Source organism: Eulemur rufifrons, chromosome 27, assembly GCF_041146395.1.
Source record: "Eulemur rufifrons isolate Redbay chromosome 27, OSU_ERuf_1, whole genome shotgun sequence".
Taxonomy (NCBI): Eukaryota; Metazoa; Chordata; class Mammalia; order Primates; family Lemuridae; genus Eulemur; species Eulemur rufifrons.
Window position 1 is genome coordinate 28169202 of NC_091009.1, and position 16675 is coordinate 28185876.

Here is a 16675-nt window from a genome sequence, read left to right on the forward strand (position 1 = left end):
GGTTTATAATGTATTCTAGGGAGCAAAGTGCCCTGGAGTCTGCACGGTGTGACCTCTAACTGGGGAACAGGCCACCACCCCTTTAAAAAAACGTGAGTAGCTGCACTCGGTAACGAACCAAACAGGCCCCTGTCTACAGTGTTAACAAAAATAAAACACGAATAAAAACACTTGGCTGGAACAGAAGCTCATAGCAGCAATGGGCTGTGAACGGTCCTGGAGACAGACTGCGGTCTCGGTCTCGGGGTGGAGGGTCCCCCCGGCAAGGGGCATGCGCTGGGGCAGGCTCACCGTCAACCCATCTGTCATGAACAGGACCAGGGCGGCGGTGATGTGGATGGCGTAGAAGGAACACGGGGCTCCTCTGAAGTTCTTCCTCTGGCAGCAGCTGAACAGGTCCTCGTGCCCTGGGGGCGGCAGAGGAAGAGCAGGGGTGAGTCTCAGCTTCTGCTCCTGCTCCCTCCCCTGCAAGCCCCAGGGACAGCTGGCAGCCAGAGGAGCCCTGGCAGGAGGGGGCCGCTTCCCTGTCATCTTCCCAGGCCACCACAGTCCCGTCCATCTCCCAGTCCTGGTGGAACCAAGGCTCAGAGGTCAAGTAACTCGCCCAAGGTGGCACGGGCAGGGCTGGGCAGGAAGGAGGCTGGAGCCCGAAGTCTGCCTTCCCCACTCGTCCAGCCAGGCTGGTCGCTCCATCTCCTGCCTCTTGAGACCGTCAGGGCCAAGGGTTTTTCCTGACCGTTATCACCTGTGATCTGGGTGCACCCTTTCCGGGGAGGGGTCACCAGGGAAGCCGCGGCATGAGGCTGTGAGCACGAGAGTTCATCAGAGCTCCTACCTGGGTGTTGCTGAAACTTTGGGGGCAGCGAGGAGGCATCTTCCTTCTCGGGAGGCTGAGTCTCCAGGGCCAGCTCATCTGCGGACAGGAGCAGGGGTGTCCTCTGGGGGCAGCAGGTCAGCAGCCGCTCCTTGGACAGCAGAAACAGCACAGCCATGGGCACTGGAAGCTGGGGAGCAGGCAGAGAGGGTCAGGCCCGCTGCACACGCCTCCGCATGGCGGTGCAGCACGCACGGCATCCACACGGTCCTGGGCGCCCAGCTGAGAGCCGTCCCATCCCCACCGAATAAGCCAGGTGCCTTGACTGGAGGTAGGGGGGGTGTTGGCGTAATTGCTGCCCAACCTTAACCACACCCATTTCCCCCGAAAAGACAGACATTTGTCACACCAGGGCTCTGCCAGCCCCGGAGAGGTGCCAGGGGTCAACTCATTTCTAACGTCCTTATCCTGAGCAATGCCGGAGCGCGGCACTCACGCTCCTTCGTGCTGGCAGATCAGTTTTGGTTTTGTCCATCACAGCCCTACAAAATGTGCTGGGGGCATTATCATCCCCATTTTTCGGATGAGACAACTGAGGTTCACTGTTACCACTGAGTCATAACCTGGTAGAACTGGAAGAGACCTGAGAGGTAAACTAGGGACGCAGGGAGTAGAAGTGCCTGGTCACACGGCACACTTGGAGCAGAGCCAGCCTGGACCCCGGCGTCCTGATTCTTCCAGCCCCGGCTCCCTCAGGCCTGCCTGGGTGACGTTCTATCCTAGCAGGGTACAGAGGCCCCTCGGGGGCTTGATGTCTGAACTTGGGGACACAGACGTGGACTCCTTTCGACTGAGAAATGCATGTTTACAAGCACCACTCACAGACAAGCCCAGTGTGCAGTTCACTGCTCTTTACGTGAAGCCACCTGGGTGTCACCTGAACTCCCCAGAGCAACGGGAAATGTCCCCGGCTTCTGACGTTGCCTGGAGAAGCCACCACCAGCTCCCGCAGGTGCACCTGCCTGTGTCTAACCACCCTCGCTGCCAGCAGGTGCTTCATCAAGTCTAACTGCCGCCCTTCCTGCTGCGACTTCAGCCCAGTTCCCTTTGCTGAGGAGGGAGAGGGAGCCCAGGGAGCTGCTGAAGGTCCCGGAGGCTGGCGAGAGGCCCAGCCTCTTCGGGCTGCAGGAGAAGCCAGGAGGGTAGGATGCCAGCGAGGAGACCGCCAGCACCCGCCTGGCGCTGCTCCGGGGGAGCCCCTTCCTCCTCTGCTAGAGGCAAGCTGGTCTCGCCAGCTTTCTCCCCAGTCACGCGGCAGAGTGAAAGACAATTAACCACCCCTGTGACACCTTCCTACGGTGACCTTGGGAGCCTTTCTGCACACTCAAAAAATCAGTCCGGGTCAGACCTGGCCCCTGCCAGCGGTAAGCCCACCCGTCGGGCCTGAAGGGAGAGACACAGCCCCTGCCCCAGGGGGTCCTGCCCGGCCCGATGGGGGAGACACAGCCCTCCCTCCAGTCCGCTGGGCAAACAGGAAAGCCGCACACAGAGGCCGGCAGGGGCAGAATGCCCGGGTGAGGGCCAAGGGGAAACAGCTGTAAAAGAGGTGTGATCACCCAGGTGGGGCCTTCCAGGGCGGTGGGCGTGGGGAGGCCTTCACAGAGCCTTGGCTGGCACTGCTGCAGGAACACACCCGATTTTTATAAAAATCCCATTCAGGGAAGGCAGCCCCGCCTTAAAAGTCAGAAAAGGCCAGGTGGGGCGTGCGTGCGTGCGTGCGTGTGTGTGCCCACAGCCACGCACAGCCCCCATCTGCTTCTGTGGTGGACTGTTTATTTTCAGACACAAACCAATAGAAAAAGTCCGGAAATCCTGTAGCAAACAAAGTCACTCCAGTCTGCACCTCGTGGGCAAGAGAGAACAAACCTCAGGCTCAAGCCGGACCTTCTGGCTCCCTGGGCCGGAATCCCAGCCTTGGCGTCGTAGTGACAGTGCTCCTGCCCTTCGCAGGTCCCCCTGGGAAGGCGGGGCCCGAGGCTGCACTGTTCCCAAAACAATGGATGGGGACAGGCAGAAGAAAAGGGAAGGCGCATTCTGAGAGCCCCCAATGAAGATTCCAGAACAGGGAGAGGAAACTTACAAAGAAACAGAAAGGAAAAATGAGCAGCGATGCTGGGGTAGCAGGTGGGTGGTCTCGCTGGGAGTCGGGGCCTCCTACGGGCCCCTTGTCAGGGCCTTGAGCCAGCAATGGTACGACACCCACCCCCCACCGCTGCTGTGCTGCTTGTGGAACTGGTGGTCTCAAAGGCGCCCTTCAGGGCTATGTGTGTGGCATCACTCGGGCTCAGCAGCAGGTAGGCAGCTGCTGTGCCGCCTGAGTCCACCTGCCCCTGCAGGGCCGACAAGTCCACCTGGTGCAAAGAGAGGCTCTAAGCCACCGTGACAAGCAGCAGGGGCCTCCATCCCACAGCCAGGCCAGTGGCCACCTGGGACACTCCCCATCCCCAGCTCCAGGCTGCGCCCAAGCCGGGAGGCCAGGGCTGCTCTGGTGTTGCCAACAGTCCTTCCAAGCCAGGCTGGGCAGGGAAAGGGGGTCTCCAGCCTGGGCTAATGCAGGGGAGCCCATCCTGGGCTGCAGAGCACCAGAGGCGGTTTCCAGCCAGAGACCAGAGTCGGTGCTGACTTGGCACCAGGGCAAACAGAGGGGCCTCAGAATCAGACCCGTCACAGAGTGAGGTGGTCTCTCCGCTGCTCCCACCACAGGCTGCCTTGGCAGGCAGGGCCCCTCGGAGGTCATCTCCGCCACAGGAGCCCCCCGGCAGCAGAGCACAAGAGAATCCCACCAGCGAGAAGGACCCCGGAGAAGAGCCTAACATTTCCTGCCGTGGCCTGTGCCGGGGTCTACTGCATCTGGCCTTGGAGGGAAAGAGCTGGTTTCCCACGGGGCCTCAGATGACTAGAAAGCTGGCCCTGACTTTCACTGCGCTCAGCCTGCTCATTGCTCTCCCGTCCTTGAGAACTGCAATCACAGAGGTCACCGAAGGGCCTCAGAGGTGACCCCTGGGAGGGTCAGTTCGCCCATCCTTTTGCCTGCGGGATGGCACACCTCGGGCCCTGGGTGGACTGGGATGTGTGGACTGTCCACTAGCTGCCCACCCAGCCTGCCCCGTGACACTCACATTGATCAGGGCCATGATCCAGAAGGCATAGGACACTCGGGTCCCCACCCCGTCCTTCGGGGACAGGCCAGGGAGTGTCTGGTTGGACCAAGGCTTGGCCTCAGCGTGGTGCTGGCCCAGCACCCTGGAGGCGTGGAACAGGTGGCTTCTGGAGGTGGCGTTGGCCGTGCTATTGGCAGGCAAGCAGTTGGCCTCAGACAGGAAGGGGTCGGCGATAAGGGGGCTCAGCAGAGCACCAAAGCCCACGAAGAAGTGGAGCACCTGGAGGAGAAGGGGGGCATGTGGCTGAGTCTTCAGTCCAAGGAAGCCGTGGCCTGGCCGCTGCCCACAGAGGGCCAGCTCCCCCGACCCCACCTCATGCCCCATCCGGGAGCCCCTGCCTGGCCCCAGAGTGGGGAGCAAAGGGGGCAAGAAGCTGGAGAGGTGGGGAAAGGTAACTGTCATCTAAGTCAACCACCCTCATGGCCTGGGATGACTTGGGTGACAGTGACCAGTTCCCTCCCTTCCTGTCTCTCTTCTTTCCCAATCTTCAGCCCCAACTAGGGCTGTTCCCCATGTTAGCAGCTGCCAGCTAACTCCCCAAAGGGAAGGGCTGGGTGGGAATCCTGGGTGACTGGGGGAGAAGGAAGAAAAGAGAGAAGGAGAGAGGGGAGGAGGGGAAGGAGGCAGGGGGGACACGGCCACCCCAGCCCCATCGCACACTTCCAGTTCACAAAGAACTTCCCCTCATGAGCACTTGGACTCCTGCGGCACCCTGCAATGCAGGCTGCTTGGAGGTGAGGAACCCCAAGTCCACAGGCACTGAGCGACCGCCCAGTGTGGCCCAGCTGTGCGTGGTCAAGCTGGGCAGCCATGCGAGTGCTCTCTGTGAGTCACCACCCAGGCCCAGGGGGGAATGCCTGGGGAGGGGGCTGGGAGAGACGGATGGGCCCAAGGAGCTCCCCACGGCCTCCCGCCACCCAGCCCCACGCCTGCGGCCTGGCTCACCTGCAGGAAGACGGCGGAGTCCTTCTGGTACATCCTCACCAGCTGCATGTTGGCCACGGTGTCGATGCAGCCCATGGCCAGGCCTGCCAGCGCCATGACCAAGGCCAGCACCTTCACATCTCGGCACAAGGGGATGACGGCGAACACCAGGGAGATGGCCAGAGACGAGGTGAAGAGGGCCCACAGCGACTGGGCCAGGCTGCAGCAGGGAGGGTGGCGTCAGGGGACAGGGCTGGAGCCCTTCAAATGAAGCACCCCCTCCCTGTCCTCCATGTGCCGGTGGCCTCCGGAAGACAAGACATTTCCCACCCCCTGGTGGGAAGGGAAGGGAGCTGAGGACCAAGCCCCGTCACTTGTCGGCCACAGTGGGCAAGCTGTCGAAAGTGTCTGTATCCTCCGATAACTATCTCTATGTCCCGGGTTGCTATGAGAATTCCAGGGACCCACGATCGGCACTTCACAGAGCCTGGCTACTTTTTATTATTGTACTTATAAATAATTTTATGTTGTTTACTTAAACCTTAAATTGTTTACTTATAAACGATTAAATGCAAACATATCTCCTATCCCTCCCAAGGAAGCTGCTTTGAGCCTGTCAAGAGAACTGCGCCATAGGCAGGTGGGACCCGAGATGGAACCTGAGCCCAGAAGCCCCTGAGTGGGCACCTCCCCTCCCCCAGGGAGAGATGCTGGCCGCAGTGTGCCCTCCCCTCCCCCAGGGAGAGGTGAGGCAGCCACTGCCCCACAGGCACCAGGCCCACAGCCCGGGTATTTGGGTAAATTGGCGACTCTTCCAGCAGGCGGAGGTTGCAGGCTTTGTGCCTGGCAAATGTCTGGGAGAGAGGCCCTGGGGCTGTCCCCACTGAGATGTGTTTGAGTGGTAAACCTGTCCCCTTCTTCAGACAATAAAAAAGCCCACAGAGGCCGGGCACGGTGGCTCATGCCTATAATCCCAGCTGTTTGGGAGGCAGAAGCAGGAGGATCACTTGAGGCCAGGAGTTTGAGAGCCACCTGGGCAACATAGCAAGACCCTGTCTCTGCAAAAAATTAAAAAAATGAGCCGGGCATGGTGGCGCATGCCTGTAGTCCCAGCTACTTGGGAGGCTGAGGCAGGAGGATCGCTTGAGCCCAGGAATTCAAGGCTTCAGTGAGCTATGATCCCACCACTGCACTCCAGCCTTGGTGACAGAGTGAGATCTTATCTTAAAAATAAAAGCCCACAGAAGGCAAAGCCCACAGAAGGCAGGCTGAGGGCCTGTCCCCCCGTGAGTGAATGAATGAATAAATGGCGTGTCTAAGGCTCCGGCAAGGTCTTTTGGGGACACTCTGCCAATAACCAGACTCTCAGAGAAAGGATTAAAGCTTTTTTTAGGCCGGGCGCGGTGGCTCACGCCTGTAATCCTAGCTCTCTGGGAGGCCGAGGTGGGCGGATCGTTTGAGCTCAGGAGTTCGAGACCAGCCTGAGCAAGAGCGAGACCCCACCTCTAAAAATAGAAAGAAATTATATGGACAGCTAAAAATATATATAGAAAAAAAAAATTAGCCGGGCATGGTGGTGCATGCCTGTAGTCCCAGCTACTCGGGAGGCTGAGACAGGAGGATCGCTTGAGCCCAGGAGTTTGAGGTTGCTGTGAGCTAGGCTGACGCCACGGCACTCACTCTAGCCTGGGCAACAGAGTGAGACTCTGTCTCAAAAAAAAAAAAAAAAAAAAAAAAAAAAAAGCTTTTTTTTTTTTTTCTGGGACCAGTCTGAAAGGCTAATGTCAGGGAGAGGAGATTGGGCAGCAAGAAGGTTCTGGAAGGTTCTGGAGGAACTTTCTCAGATTATGAAAAGTTGGAGAGCCCCCCGTCAGCCTCTAGTTTGGCTGCTGGACCTGGAGGCGGGGGGTGGGCGGCAAAAAGACCTCCGAGTTTCCGGCACACAGAAGAGAAGAGGGAAGTCCCCAGTGGCCCCCAGGCTGTGTCTTTTCCCAGGGCTCTTTGCCTCTGGCCCCCTCGGCCGTCAGCATTGGCCTTCAGCCATCGTATCTTGCTCCATCTTTGATTAAATCCTTTAACAAAACGGCTCTGCTGATAGCAGCAGTTGGTTATTTTCCCGTTTCTTGTTTCCAGGCTGATCTGTCGGGGACATTACTGATCAAGACCCCTGTCTGTTTCCAGCTCAGAACTCGGTGTGTGAGAGGGGAGCATACACCCGCTGCAAGGCCAGCTCGTAGGAGGAAACCCAGGGAGGGCAGTGCTGTGGGGAGGCCTGCTCGGGTCCCTCCCGACTCCTCTGGCTCTCCGGGGGTTCCCGCCCTGACAGTCCCCAGCACCGAGAACCCCGGCCCTGCTGCACCAGCCCTGCCCTGCGTGGCTCACTGTGCCCCCCTGTGCTTCTGTGTCCTGCACCGCGGCCGCCTCCTGCCTAGTGCCCAGCAGAGAGGTGACGCCGACACACACTGCAGATGGATAAAAATGGCAGACCGCTCATTATAGTTCCCTTTTCCCCCTTCCTTTCCCTGGACAAGACAGTCTCCTGGGTGGCTGACTTCAGGGACAGCAAGAGGGCCCCTATCTGCACATTGCAAATATCCCCCCATCGACCTCGGGACCAGGACCGACATTTCCACTCCGACACTCACCACTCTGCAGTAAAGCAGGGACACCCCGGAAAACCAAATGCAAAAACTCTGTTGAAGAATTAACTCAGTATCATTACTGCCTTTGAAAACCTGGATGAAAGTGGCTCAGTAATCAGTCCCGTAGCGAGGTCCTGAGGGCATGGGACAGGGCACCAGTGGGCCGAGGCGGGAAGGAGCACGGGGAAGGAAGTGAGGGTGACCACCAGGGCAGCCACGAACATCTGTTTACAGTGCCCCACTCCGGGTGCACGTGACAAGGCTGTGAGGTAGGCTTTGTCATTGTGCCCATTTGCCCCAGGAGTAAACTCAGACTGAGAAAGGCTAAGATGGTAGCGGGCAGAGCCTGGACTGCAACCCGGGTCTCCTGCTGTTATGTCCCCTACATCATGCTTTTCCACGGAGGAGAGTGTCACAAGCATGTGCACGTATGTGGCTGGTGCCGGGCCACAGACCCAGCCAGGCTGGAGAGGGGAGGGTCAGCTGGGAACACGAGGCCGGATTCCACAGAGCCCTGAGCTGCAGGGGTAGGAAAACAATGAAGAACAGCTTAGTCTCTAGAACATGAGCCTCCGACGGTCCCTCTGCGCCTGTTACCAGAGATCCAAATGTTTGCTATCCTAACTGCCGGCTTTGTCACCAGCCCCCAAGGCATGTGCTGCAGCCTGTTCCGTGTGGGACCCATGCCCGGCCCCATGCTTGGCCCTGAGAAGGCGCTCGGCCCTGGATGCTGCCAGGGGCCGGGTGCAATGCTCGAGGAAGGCCTGTCTGGCCGCCCCATGTGAGCCTGGAGGAAGGGATTGCTGGGAAGCTGATGTGGGAGTTTTGCTAGATTATCTGATGGGGGCGGCAGAGGCAGAGAGATAAAGAATAATGTAGGGATGGGTTGCCAGGAACATGCTGAGTGGACAGCAGGGGACACAGGAGAAGGGGAAGGGCTGGCAGCACAGGGGCTGCCCTGTCCCTCGATCCTATGGGTTGCCCGTTGTGTCCTTTCACCTTGTCATTGTTGAGAAGGACATTAGATGCCCACAAGGGCATTTTTTGTCCTAGGCCCAGGGACAGGCAGGGGGGAGGGGTAAAGAGAACAAACAGAAGAGGGAGGCCGGAGGGAACCAGGCCTGGGAAAGCTCCTCCCGACCCTCCTGCCAGACCCTGGGCTGTGAATTCTGTGACTCTCGACTCTCGCTTGACACCTCGAAGCAGCTGGGGCGGGAGGGCTGAGCCCACATCGGGCTAGGGGGTCCGGGAAATGGAGAAGACCGCCTCCCATAAATGGGGACATCTGTGCCCCAGGAAATCTGGGTTTGGGATCCCAGGCTGTGCACCCTCCCCAACCGCTCCAGCTGGGCTGTGCCTGGACATTCCAAACATCAGCCTGAACAAATTTCTTTAGAATGGTATGTTGTTGCCAAGAGAAAAAAAAAAAAAAAAAAAAAAGTCCCAGCTATATCCCAGAGCCAGACTGAAAGACATTTATTGCCTATTTTAAATGGCTTGGTCAATGGGCCCTTCCGGAAGGTGGGTAATTGAAAATTATGGAATGATTATGTCAAAATGGTTTTGGCATAGAGGATGCAGTGTGATTTGTAATCAGAAGACTGGGTTCTAGACCCACCCTGGCCATTTCCCAGCAGCGTGGCTTGGGGCAAGCCACTTACACTTAGCCCTTCTGAGCCTCAGTTGCCTCTGCTATCAAATGGGGACAGCAAGCTCTGCGTGAGGCTGAGGCTGCCCGGAGACGGAGTGATGTGACATTGGATCCTCCCTTGCTCACTCACTGGGCTTTCCCCATGGCCCCTGCAGCCCCTCCCAGGTGCTTACCCTGCGGCCCTGGCTCCCCCAAAGAGCACTACTGGACCCAGGGAACAGTGCTCAGCAGCAAGAGTGCAGAGATCAATCAGTGCCAGCTCCTGAACTGCCCCCCAGGCCTGCTTCTACTCCTGCTGCGACACCCTTGGGGCGACGCTGGCTGGCCCAGGAGCTGTCAAAGGGAGGCGTCACGGCCCCTCCTTCCCAGACCGCCCTCTTCCCACCCCAGCGTCCCAGCTACAATGGCAGCAACGACATCAGGAAACTGAGGCCCAGGCAGGGGAAGAGAGAGGAGTAGAACCAGGCCAGCGTCCAGTGTCTCGACTCCCAATCCAGGCAAAGGCCAGCAGAGTGTCATCGATCTTCCCTCCCCTTGTCCTCAGTGCACAGGTTAATTCAGGCCAATTAGAGGAAGAGCCTCACTCCCTCAAGGCCTAGGGAGACCCAGGAAACAGCCTCGACAGTGCAGGAAACCTACTTCAGGAAGCCGAGAAATGACCAAGTTACTCATTAATGGCTCCAAGCAGAAGGTGCAAAGGGGGAAGGAAGAGGAGAGAGCCAGGGTCCTCTCTCCCCAGCCTCATTGCCTGCCCAGCCCACGTCTGCTGGGTGACCTTGAATATGCTGCTGAACCCTCTCAGCCCCAGTGCTCTGCCCTACCCCGAGGGAGCACGTGATCACCTTGACCTGGCCCTGTCCTGGGCACCTGCTCTTGCCCTCCGGGTTCTGTGACTAGAGCAGGGACTGCTTGGCTCCAAAACAGGGGAAGGGCCTGAGCAGTAAGGTACCAGCCAGCCTGTTCCTGCCCTCCTCCCCCGGGGGCGGGGAAGAATGCTGCTGAGGCTCAGCCCCATGCCAGCCCGGAGTGACCCCAGGGTCTGGCAACGCTGACATTCTCCTTACGTTTTTGTTTGTTTGTTTGTTTTGAGACAGAGTCTCACTCTGTTGCCCAGGCTAGAGTGCCGTGGTGTCAGCCCAGCTCACAGCAACCTCAAACTCCTGGGCTCAAGCGATCCTCCTGCCTCAGCCTCCCGAGTAGCTGGGACTACAGGCATGCGCCACCTTGCCCGGCTAATTTTTTCTATATATTTTTAGTTAGCCAGATAATTTCTTTCTATTTTTAGTAGAGACAGGGTCTCGCTCTTGCTCAGGCTGGTCTCGAACTCCTGACCTCGAGCGATCCTCCCACCTCGGCCTCCCAGAGTGCTAGGATTACAGTCGCGAGCCACCATGCCCGGCCTCTCCTTACGTTTTTGCTCAGGACGTCTTCCTTCCCTCCCTCCCCTGCCCAGCCTCTATGATCTCCTTTCCTGAAGGACTGGGGCGGAGAGGCAGAGAGCAGAGAGCAGAATCATGGACAGAGGCAGGCCAGCCCTATGCACCCCAAAGCAGGCAGGCAGCCCAGAGTGAGACAGTGTGGGGACCCAGGACAAGACACCAGGAGACAAGGCCCCCCTGGGAGCTGGGTCAGGCTGGTGATTACCTCGAGCCAGGCTGAGGAAGGGGCAGCTCAGACCGAGGAAAGGGCCAGGGAGAGGAGCTCCCCTCTAAATCAGTCACCCCAGCCTCCACACTCAGGTGTTCAGGGTCCTGTGTCAAAGCTGGGGAGACCCCGCGGGAGGGGCACCCAAATCTGTCTTTCGGGAGATCCCAACCCAAGGCAGGACTGTGCTGTCAGACTCTGAGGTTGGGAGCTGCACCCTGTACATGACAGCATCCCCCGGGGCCCCCTAGGGTGTGCAGGGAGTTGGATGTTGGCTCAACTGGAACTTGCGGTCTGTCACCTGCAATACCCCTTCCCCATGGTGCACGCCTGGCTCTGTCCTGTCATTCAAGCCTCAGCTCTAATGTCACCTTTCCAGAGAGGCCTTCCCTGAGCACTAGCTACAGTAGCCCCCCAACTCTGCCCCTCTCCACCCCACGCTGCTTCATGTCCTTCATGTCGCCATCTAAAATCCTCCTCCGGAATGCAGGCTCCATGACAGCAGGGCCCTGACCTCGTCAGGTTCCTCCCCGAAACAGAGTCTGACTTAAGAGAGAATTGTTGAGTGAATTAATGGGTGGGATGAGTTTTCAGAATTTTGTTAACTTAAAAAATTGATATATAATTTAAATACCATAAAATTCACATATTTAAGTGTATAATTCTACAATTCAATGGTTTTTAGTATCTTGGGGTTGTGAAACTATCACCACAATCTATGTTTGGAACATTTCTGTCACCCCAAAAAGCAATCCTATATCTCTCAGTAGTCAGTCGTTCCCGATTCCTCCCTACACCCCCACCCCCAGCCCTAGGCAATTACTAATCTACGTTCTGTATCTATAGATTTCTCTATTCTGGACTTTTATATAAATGGAATCACACAAGATACAGTCTTTTGTGTCTGGCTTCTTTCACTTAGCATGAGGTTTCCAAGGTTCATCCATGTTATATTAATAGCATGTGTCAACATCATTCCTTTTTTATGGCTGAGTGATATTCTATTGTATGAATATACTACATTTCTGTTTTGTTTACTACAGGGGTCTCGCTACGTTGCCCAGGCTGGTCTCAAACTCCTGGGCTCAAGTGATCCTCCCTCCTCAGCCTCCCTGGTAGCTGAGACTACAGGCATGTACCACTGCACCCAGCTAAATACACCACATTTTGTTTATCCATCTATCTGTTGATGGGCATTTGATTTGTTTCTACTTTTTGACTATTATCAATAATGCTACTGTGAACATCTGTGTACAAATTTTAGTGTGGACTTATGTTTCCAGTTCTTTGGGGCATATACCTAGGAGTTGGGGTCATGTGATAGCCCAACGTTGAGAGGGGTTTTTAAAACAAGAGCCACGTCTGGTGCTGGACTCCCTGTAGGCCTTTGGCACAGGTTTGTCATGTGCTGAAAAGTGGACAAGGTGCTGGAGAGAGAGGCAGAGGCTTTCTGGATGGGAGACCAACCAGAGCCCAGCTCAGACGGAGGACCTGGCTTGTGTTGTGTTCCAGGGACTTCAGAGGGCCAGAAGGTCTGAGAGTGGCGGGGTACCGGTGCGTGGAAGATAGGGTTTGATGCAATGGGCAGGATGGTTTCATAGCTGAGTCTTGGGCAGGGCAAGACTTGCAGACTAGAAGAAATTTGAGGGGGAAGAAGGTAGAAAAGGAGGGAGTGAATAGGGCACAGAGGAAGAACTCAACAAGGCTCCGGTTAAGAGGGTGCAGGTAGGGGAGAGGAGAGGCCAAGGTGAGGCTGGGAAAAGGCTGAGGAGGCTCTGAAAGTCATTTAACTACTCCGATGCCTCTGAGATAAAGGGGTCTCCCAACTACCTGGGCTGGTTAGACAGGTCCCCAAGAAACCAGGAAGAAAACCTAATCTTTAATCTAAATACCCCCTCACCTTTCCTATCTGACAAAGTTCATACCTATACACCCTGCCAACCAGGTGGCTTTTTGTTTTTCTCTTCTCTGAAAGATTTCCTCCTTGTGATAAGCAAGATTTTTCCTAAGGAAGGTGTAGTCTAGATTCTTCCTCCCTCCTGCCTGCATGTGTTGGCCTCCTTCAAGGTCTCTGTCTATGCTAGAAGCCGCAGAGGCAGAGAGCGAGCGAGCAGGAGTGTGCACATAGGCTGGTGCTGCCCAGAGCAGAGGCTGAAGTCCTCCCCCGCACCCACTCCAGCATTCGAGGCTCTCCACGAACAGTTCTTCCAACTCGTGTCCCTATGGAGGCGTCCAGAAGCCCTGTGCAGCCTGGGCCCCCAGTCTAGGCAGGACCTGAGTAGGAGCCCTAGAGAAAGGCGCTGCCTGGACTCTCCTCTCCCACGTGTCATCCGTCACTCTCCCCGGAACCCCCGCAACAGCTGGCTTTAACAGATTTGTTAAACCAATCCCCCACTCACAAGTACTAGAGCTGCACTAGCTGGTAATCACTTAAGCTGAAAAGCACTTACTTGCAAGGGTATTAGCATTTTAACGGAGACGCGGCAAGGCCCCGTGGAATCAAGCTTTAGAGGTTGGTTTCTGGGCTGGTGAAGCTCTGTTTGCTTGGGGGGATGGGGAACTGTGACGAGAGCTGCCCAGAGTTAGTTGGGTGGTGGTAGACTATCACCCACGCTCAAGGTGATGTCCCACTCATGGGACATCCCTCCATTTCCACTGGAAGTCTGCTTTGCTCTTAATCAAAGGAAAGGGTTCTTTTTGACATTTTGTCTTGGAAGTGGGAGGACTGAAGTTCAGAATTTAAACCTGAACCACTGATAGGAACTACCCCCCTCAGAGATCCCAGCAGGAAGCCCCAGAGGCCCACCACTGCCTTCCCAGGAGCTGTGAGAGCTCAGGAATACTTGGCCCCTGAGTAGCTACAGGAATACACATCCCGTGCCCCTGATCTGCAGAGCTGGAGCTGCCCACTCACAAAGCAAGAGGCACTGCCCCAGTATCTGGTTCTAGAGACAAATGTCTGGGTTCAAATCCTGGCTATGTCTCTTCTTAACAACTGCATGATATGGGCCAAGTTTCTTAATCTTTCTGTGCCTCAGCTTCCTTACGCACAAAATAGAGATACTAGTACTACTTCCCAGGATGGTTGCAGAGATTGAATGGGTTGATGCATGTAAAGTGCTATGAACAGTGCCCGGCACAAAGTAAGTGCGAAAGAAAGTTAGTTTTGACTGTTGCCATTATCATTTTTCTTTTCTGTGAGCCAGTGTCCTGCTGTAGGACTGGCCCCACCAGTCAGAGCCACCTGTTGATTAAGGAGCCCTGAAGGAGGCACAAAGCTGTCCAGGAAGAGATGGCCCAGTTGGGTGTGTGTCTCTGCCGGCTTCACAAAACCTGGCCTGCCAACCTGTCATTTAGAATTATCCTCACTCCCTTTCCCATTCTTTGCACTACACGTGCTCTTAACAGTTCCGGGTACGGGAGTTTTTGCCAGTTAAAATACGTAAGAAACAACCTCTGATATTTGAAGGTACTTTATCTTCATTTCTAATTAAGCCTCTAGGCAGAATGGATCTTGAGCTCTTCCTTAAGATTTCTGAATCTCTTGTACAACCAGTCCTGTACCAAACCCACAAAAACACTGGCACACACAAGTACACTTGATTCTCTCTCTCTTTTTTTTTTTTTGAGACAGAGTCTCACTTTGTTGCTTTGTTGCCTGGGCTAGAGTGCCATGGCGTCAGCATAGCTCACAGCAACCTCAGACTCCTGGGCTCAAGCAATCCTTCTGCCTCAGCCTCCTGTGTTGCTGGGACTACGGGCATGCGCCACCATGCCTGGCTAATATTTTCTATATATTTTCAGTTGTCCAGCTAATTTCTTTCTATTTTTAGTGGAGACGGGGGTCTCACTCTTGCTCAGGCTGGTCTTGAACTCCTGACCTTGAGCGATCCTCCCGCCTCAGCCTCCCAGAATGCTGGGATTACAGGCGTGAGCCACCAGGCTGGGCTGTACACTTGCTTCTTAAGGAGAGAATTCAGTTTACAAGAGGATTTGGGGAAAATGGGGACAATCACACCCGAATTGCTCATGTTTTAAACTCTGTTCCATCTGTATTGACACCTGTGCTTCTCTCCATTGGCTGTTAGTGAGGTGGACAGGAACACCCACCATCACGGATACTTCGAGGAGTGAGCAAAGGGCAAAAGCCCTTGGTCCAGAATGGTCCCTCCAGAGGTTTCCCTGGGATAGTCCAACTGTGATTTTGTTCCCAGGCTAGCTGCTTGCTCGAGTCTGTGCAATTCAAAGACCACCCATCCAGGAGCTGGGACCAGGGAGATCACGCAGCAGCCTCTGGCTTGCAAGTCCTCTGTTCCCTATTCTATTCTATTCTGGGTCTGTTTTCCCAGCTGCACCAAGGGAGTGAATCCTGCTGCCTTTCCATAAGGGCCCTGCGGAGGTGGCCCTGTCCAATTCGAGCCAGGAGAATGAGGCTCTGCAAGGGTATCCAAAGGGGACATGCCAGGGAGAGACCAGAGCCCTGTCCTGGGGCATAGGCCAGGGAGCAGTGGCATGGGAAGGAGGCGGGGAGCAGAGGGGAATCCTGGCACCAGGGATGGAATGTCACCCTACCAAGCTATGGGGGAGATGCCCTGGGCCTTCTACCTAGCCCTTGCAGTGTGGTGCCATGTGTCTCAGAGGCGGCAGGGCTCCACCTCTAGGGGCCAGTGCAGGAACTGTGTCCTGGCTCCCTCAGGAGCAAGACCACACAGGACCCACTAGCCCCGTCCGTCGCTGGACGTGGGGAAGGGACAGCCTGTGTCAGCTGACGTGCAGCTGATTGTGAGTGGAGCCCGCCCCGGGGGCTCAGTGAAGCCGCAGGCTAGCTGACACCCAGCACTGCCACTGAGCTGGCCCTCCCGCTGTCCTCCCACCTCACTTCCAATTCCACCCCTGGCAGTGGCAGGCAGCGGGGCTACTGACAAACCTCAGAGAGCTGTGCCAGAGAGGGGCCCTCCCCTCCTCTGCAAACTCCATCACTCCATTCTCTCCCCGTGGGGTGGCGGGTGGGGGAAGGGGTGAGAACTGGTTTTACCCTCTCTCGCGGGTGACTGAAGACAAATAAATAATCCAGAAGTCACCTTCAGTCTCTGGGGAGAGTTTTCCGGGGAGAGGTGGGGTGGGGGAGGGAGGCAACCCTTCCGCCCAGGGGGGGTGCAGCTGGCGGAGCCGGCGAGGGTGGTCGCGGCCGAGCAGGAGACGGGGGCGACGGGCAGCCCGGCACGGCTGGGGCAGGACTGGGCAGGGGGCGGGAGGGCAGGGTGGGCACGGCGCGGGTGGGCTCCGGGGACTGCGGCGGGGGCGCGCGGGCGCGGCACTCACGTCCTCTTGAAGACGCCCCCGAGGGCGCTGCCCAGCAGGAGGCAGAGCTGCTGCGAGAAGAAGACCCAGGAGATCTGGGGCAGCGAGCTGTGCGTCTGGCAGCGCAGGTCCAGCAGCGTGGGCCCCAGGAAGGCGATGCACAGGCCGAAGCTGAAGAAGACGCTCCAGTAGGTGAGCGTGGGCTGCAGATTGCGGCGGAGCAGCCCCGACACGCGGCCGTCGCAGCCCATGGCCCCGGCTGGCGGGCTCGCGGCAGTGGCTCGGAGCGAGCCCGGTGCCCGAGTGCCGCGCCGCCCGCGGGAGGGCCGGCCGGGCTGGGGAGGCCGGCGGCCGGGAGGGAGGGGCGGGGAGGGGCCGCCCCGGCCAGGGGCCCCGCCCTTGGGCCGGGGGAGCGGCGGGGGCGCCGGTGCGGCCGGTGGGCAGCGCGTCTGCTCCCGCGCCTTCCCGGTGCGCTGCC

At 57.2% G+C, this 16675-nt stretch overlaps 1 protein-coding gene across 1 annotated transcript in view; it reads right to left on the minus strand.

Annotated features, from left to right (window-relative positions):
* MFSD4A (major facilitator superfamily domain containing 4A) overlaps nt 1-16448 on the minus strand; it is a 29719-nt gene extending 13271 nt beyond the window's left edge. Inside the window, exons 1-5 of the mRNA XM_069459548.1 lie at nt 16219-16448; nt 4981-5179; nt 3994-4254; nt 836-1004; nt 292-407 (exon numbers count right to left, since the gene is read on the minus strand). Of these exons, the coding sequence (XP_069315649.1) occupies nt 292-407; nt 836-1004; nt 3994-4254; nt 4981-5179; nt 16219-16448 (975 nt within the window). The remainder of the gene's footprint in view (nt 1-291; nt 408-835; nt 1005-3993; nt 4255-4980; nt 5180-16218) is intronic.
* Nucleotides 16449-16675: the final 227 nt, after the last annotated feature.